Here is a 4,860-nt window from a genome sequence, read left to right as displayed (position 1 = left end):
ACCCACTAGTGCAATTTAGAAACTACTACAGTAGCTTCACAGAATGACGACTGAAATTGAATCAATTTGGTGTTTTTAATTAATTTGTGCAAAAAATACTGATTGCGAAGATTGTCTTACTTTTTCTGACTGAAAAGACAACATGAAAAAGAACTGTCATACCTGCAGTGAGCTGAAATGTTGATCTTGCCATACTCACTAATCCAAATTGTACAATTCTTTGACATAACATTACATAGATTAATAATCAACAGGAGTTTCAAAATGATGGAAATACTGTGTGCAGTGAGAGAAGAATCAAACCCCTTAACAACAGACTCCTTTCCTTCAGTTCAAAGTAACACTTCAACCTGGTCCAAACAAACCTTCATAAGGTAAATTAATATAGTAATTTAACTGGTACAGAACTTTTGTCTTAGGCCTAGTTTTTTTTAGGCCCTGTGACTTAAAGGGCAAATCTAGTGTGATTTCAACTAATCTGTTCTCACTTTTCATGCCAGTTTAATGTTAATCTCACCTATCATTGTATTGCCCACACTGAATTTTGCTCTTTTTTATTCCTTCCACATGGAGGTTAGAGCCACAGTGGGAGTACAGAGTGGCCCCTGTTGGACTTCATATTATTCAGCACCTTTCTCAAGGATGCTTCAGTGGGACATGGTAGCTGAGGGTTTGTTTCCTTACTTACTGCTGCCCTGTGTGTGTGCAGACCTTACATGTTGTGGTCCATTAACTACAAATGGCATCTTGTTTACATTACTGTCAAGCTCTCCAAAGGATTCTGCAGCAAGCAGAAATCATTTTCAGAGCTGTTCTTAATGGTGTATTTAAGGATGCCCTGACAAAATCATCTAATTCCGAACACAAACAGGAAAACAGAGCGTGAATTTGGTTGTGCTGTGCATTTAAAACAGCCTTTCAGCAGTCATCAGTATCAGATATCAGAGTGCCCCTGAAAATGTTTTGAAAACACAGCCAAGTTGCAAACATATGATTGTTATCCATCCATCCATCCATTTTCCTCCGCTTATCCGAGACCGGGTCGCGGGGGCAGCAGTCTAAGCAAAAATGCCCAGACTTCCCTCTCTCCAGACACTTCCTCCAGCTCCTCCGGGGGAATGCTGAGGCGTTCCCAGGCCAGCCGAGAGACATAGTCCCTCCAGCGTGTCCTGGGTCTTCCCCGGGGCCTCCTCCCGGTGGGACATGCCCGGAACACCTCCCTAGGAAGGCGTGATTGCTATAAATTTGCCAAAACTTTTTTTCACTGCAGAGGATTAAAAGTTTCAAGTATTTGTAAGTTGATTTAACAAGAGAATTTACTAAATGCATAGAAACTCCATTCACAAATCACTGGAGGCAGTAATGAGAAAGGAGGTGATTTATAGTTAATGCACTAAAACATGCAAAACCACCTATAAGACCCTTTAAATCTTAAAGAGAGATTTTTCTTTAAGTTGTTATCACTCACTCCTAAGTATGTTCCCTATCTCCCTTGAATAATCCCAGCAGTAGGCGTTAAGTCATCCTCTGTGTACAAAGTAGAAAAAGTCTATTTTTACAGCAAAATCTTTGTTCCACCAACAAAAGCCAGGTGTGCACAAGCCATTAAAATGAACCTGTCCTTGACATTATTTGTCTCATTGTCATTAAATCCAAAAGTGCTGTGATCCAATTACAAAATGTATTCTTTAACAATAAAATCATTTACCCATAAACTGGATTGAAATGATTATTTCTGATTGTCACAGCGCTAACACTAGAACCTGAGCTCTGTTTGTGACCTCTTCATCAAACTGAAGAAGTACTTGACATCCTGGGAAGCTTCGCAATCAAAGACTGTCCTTTTGTAATGCTGGTGCATATGTATGAGGGCAATAATAATATGGTAGAAAGTACTATAATGCACACTGATTGTGTAGGTGTGTGTGTGTGTGTGCCGTGGGGCAGGTAATTATCTCTGGGTGTGTTTATGTGTGGGTAATGCTCCAGTCACTCTTATGACATATAAATGTAAGGACTGGACTTGTGGTGCCCTGTGGTCATCACACATGGCATAATGTTCCTTGAACCAGCCATCATGGACTGGTTTACATCATGACCACTCTCAGTCCATGGTGGCGAGTCCATGGGTTCCCGCTTGATTGAATGGATCAGACCATGACCTTTGAAATCATAAGTTCCAAGCTTGTTGTAGTCTGGGGGCATGTAGGCCTTGTGAGGGTCTTGTAGATAGATGTGTGAGTCCATGAGGTTGACAGGTTGGTTAGTGCATAGAGAGTCTGAATGAGAGAGTCTCTGAGGACTAAACTGGTTGCCATCATCGTTATTTCCCAAGTCTTTGTCACACTTTAACATACGTGAGGTGGTACTGCCGCTGTTGTTAACTGCATAGCTGTGGTAGTTGCCATTGTTGTACGGTGGGCTGATGCCTGTTTTCCCTTGCTGACAGGGCGAGTACTGTGCATCATAATAATCTGCCTCTGATTTGAGTTGTAGGCTGGAGCTTTGGTCGTAAATCCCATTATAGCGACGGTTGACGGCCTCTGGGTCGCGGCAAGCCCAGGGTTGTCCATAAGCATCAGAGCCATTTTCAGAGTCTGAGTCGTGCTCTATCTTGATGGGTTGCATCTCTGGCATCAGGTGGTCATCGTAGCATTCACCATAGCCGTCCTCGCTCTTCACCAGGTCCACACAGTAGGCATCTGGGTCTGTGGGAATTTGAATGTTCCCATAGAGCTTAGAGACAAATACCTCACCACCTCTGCTACTGTGGCAGCTAGGTGAAAGGCGGTATGGCTTTCCATATTGGCCTGTCTTGTTCAAGCGATTAGAGTTCGTGTAGCTGACACCCTGACCTGCTCTGAAGGGACCTGAATTTGGTCGCAGAGACCAGCCACCACCCAAACCTGGACTGAGACCTTTATGGGGACCAATGGAGGGCTTGCAGTAGTTGAGGGGCTCCTCCTGATTGTAGTAACCATCAGGGCAGTACTTGAGGTTATCTTTGGCAAGTGTGGTCCAAGGACTGTGGTTACCTCGCTGGGTACCGCCAGGAGTTGGACATGACAGAAGGAGAGGGTCTGCAATGTCACCCATTCCTCCACTGAAGGAGTGCCGGCGGAGATGTTCCCCTCGCTCACTGTGAAGAAGAGGCCTTTCGTGAAAATAGGGGTGGGGAGGATAAATAAGAAAATGCAATTATTAGTCACAGTACAAAAAGACAAATAAGTCTGTGCAGATTGTGTAAAGTTTCTGTGTTCTTTAACAACATACTGTAAGTGTCTCTAAAAATATCATTGGCCCACTCAGGTATCCATATAGTAATGTCCACAAGTAAACTCCTGTAGTGTAAAGGTGTACAGGTTTAAGACAGTATGGTGCAGTGCAGCAAACATATTTCTGCTTTTGGGTGTTTTGAATGCTTGAAAGCCCTGTTAAAATTCTATTTTAAATCTGATACATTTTACTGTACCCTGAGGGCAATCTATTGATTAAGGATGATGCATTTACCACTGAACTGAGCTGTGAGCATCATGATCAGTCAGTATAGACTGCTCACTGGAAAGCTTTAAAACACATTATATCTCCAGTAATAAGATGAATAAAGAATAAACCAGACTATGCATGCTTATAATACATACAAATGAAATGATTTGTTTAAACAAATGCAGGAGAGGTAGAAGTGAGAGTATATGGAATGGAGTGTATTTAAGGTGTTATATGGTTACACTAGATCTATCCTCAGCAAAATCATTTCTATAATGTAAAGAGCCTTTTGTCTTGTCTTGCATTGTAGAGTTGGAGAAACTAAGCAATAACATATTTTGGTGTCTCCTGATAGCATATGGGAGGTAATTTGGGTCTATTCATAAATTGTACATATGTTACTATGTCCATTTTGAAGTGAATAGATTAATATGAAGTGATGGACATTATATTATTTAGTCTACAAGACTTTTGGGGGCCATGTGTATTGTACAAAGCTGACTCAAAGCAAACTATGTAAGAATACATTATGTAAAGTATGTACTGCCTGCCTGTCTGCCTGGTAATGAATGATAACGTGGACAATGACAGTAAGATGATTAGACTGAACTGATCTATTTAAAGGTGACTGCCAACAAGAGAAATATTTTGAGATGCTGTTGTCTTCATATCAGTGTTTTCCAGGTGTTAATCTCCTAACATCTTAATCTTTCTCCTGTAGTGAGATTCCTTCAAATTACTGAATTACTGTCTATTTCACAAGATTTACACTAAAATAGCACAATTTCTTAGCAATATAAGAGTCAAATGATCAATAATTTAAGATGTTTTAACTTTAATCAACTCATCTTTCACAGCAACATGATTATGTGAAGGATTCCATTAAAATAATACCTGAACATTGTCATACTCAATCAAACTTTATAGATAATAGTTTTAGAAAAATTTATTTATTTGCCTGATATTCAAGTGGAAGCTAATGACTTGCCCCATGCTATGCTGACCGGTCAATACCTCATTCGATTTTAAATTTAAACTCTCCCATCTCTCCAAAGGGCAGCTAGTACTGATAACAGTGCACACATGGAACATTTACTGAAGGTCATATTGTCACATGGTCAATTACACAAGTGCAGAGGCAAAGGCTTTTGGCCAAATTAAATCTAAGCAAATCAGTGAGAGCCAGGAAACAGGAGCCTACTTTTAATGCTGAAGATGTGTTGTGTCATCATGCAGACAGCAGCTTCACTTTAACACATCATTCTCATGTCCCAGGGCATGTTTTTTTTTAGCAAAACAGGACAAATATGACAGAGACTCAGCAGCTGGCAATTAACAGAAATGACACCCAGCCAGACAGGGGCTGAGAGCAGC

General features: G+C 40.9%; 1 protein-coding gene across 1 annotated transcript in view; it reads right to left on the bottom strand.

Annotated features, from left to right (window-relative positions):
* Positions 1-1,176: 1,176 nt before the first annotated feature.
* The window catches only part of ahrra (aryl-hydrocarbon receptor repressor a), a 77,379-nt gene continuing 73,695 nt past the window's right edge, over positions 1,177-4,860 (bottom strand). The window contains 1 exon segment of the mRNA XM_020608956.1: positions 1,177-3,154. Coding sequence (XP_020464612.1) covers positions 1,996-3,154 — 1,159 coding nt within the window. The 3' untranslated portion in view covers positions 1,177-1,995.

This window comes from Monopterus albus, unplaced genomic scaffold (assembly GCF_001952655.1).
Source record: "Monopterus albus unplaced genomic scaffold, M_albus_1.0 scaffold96.1, whole genome shotgun sequence".
In the NCBI taxonomy this organism is placed as follows: domain Eukaryota; kingdom Metazoa; phylum Chordata; class Actinopteri; order Synbranchiformes; family Synbranchidae; genus Monopterus; species Monopterus albus.
This window is presented reverse-complemented; position numbering and strand designations above follow the sequence as displayed.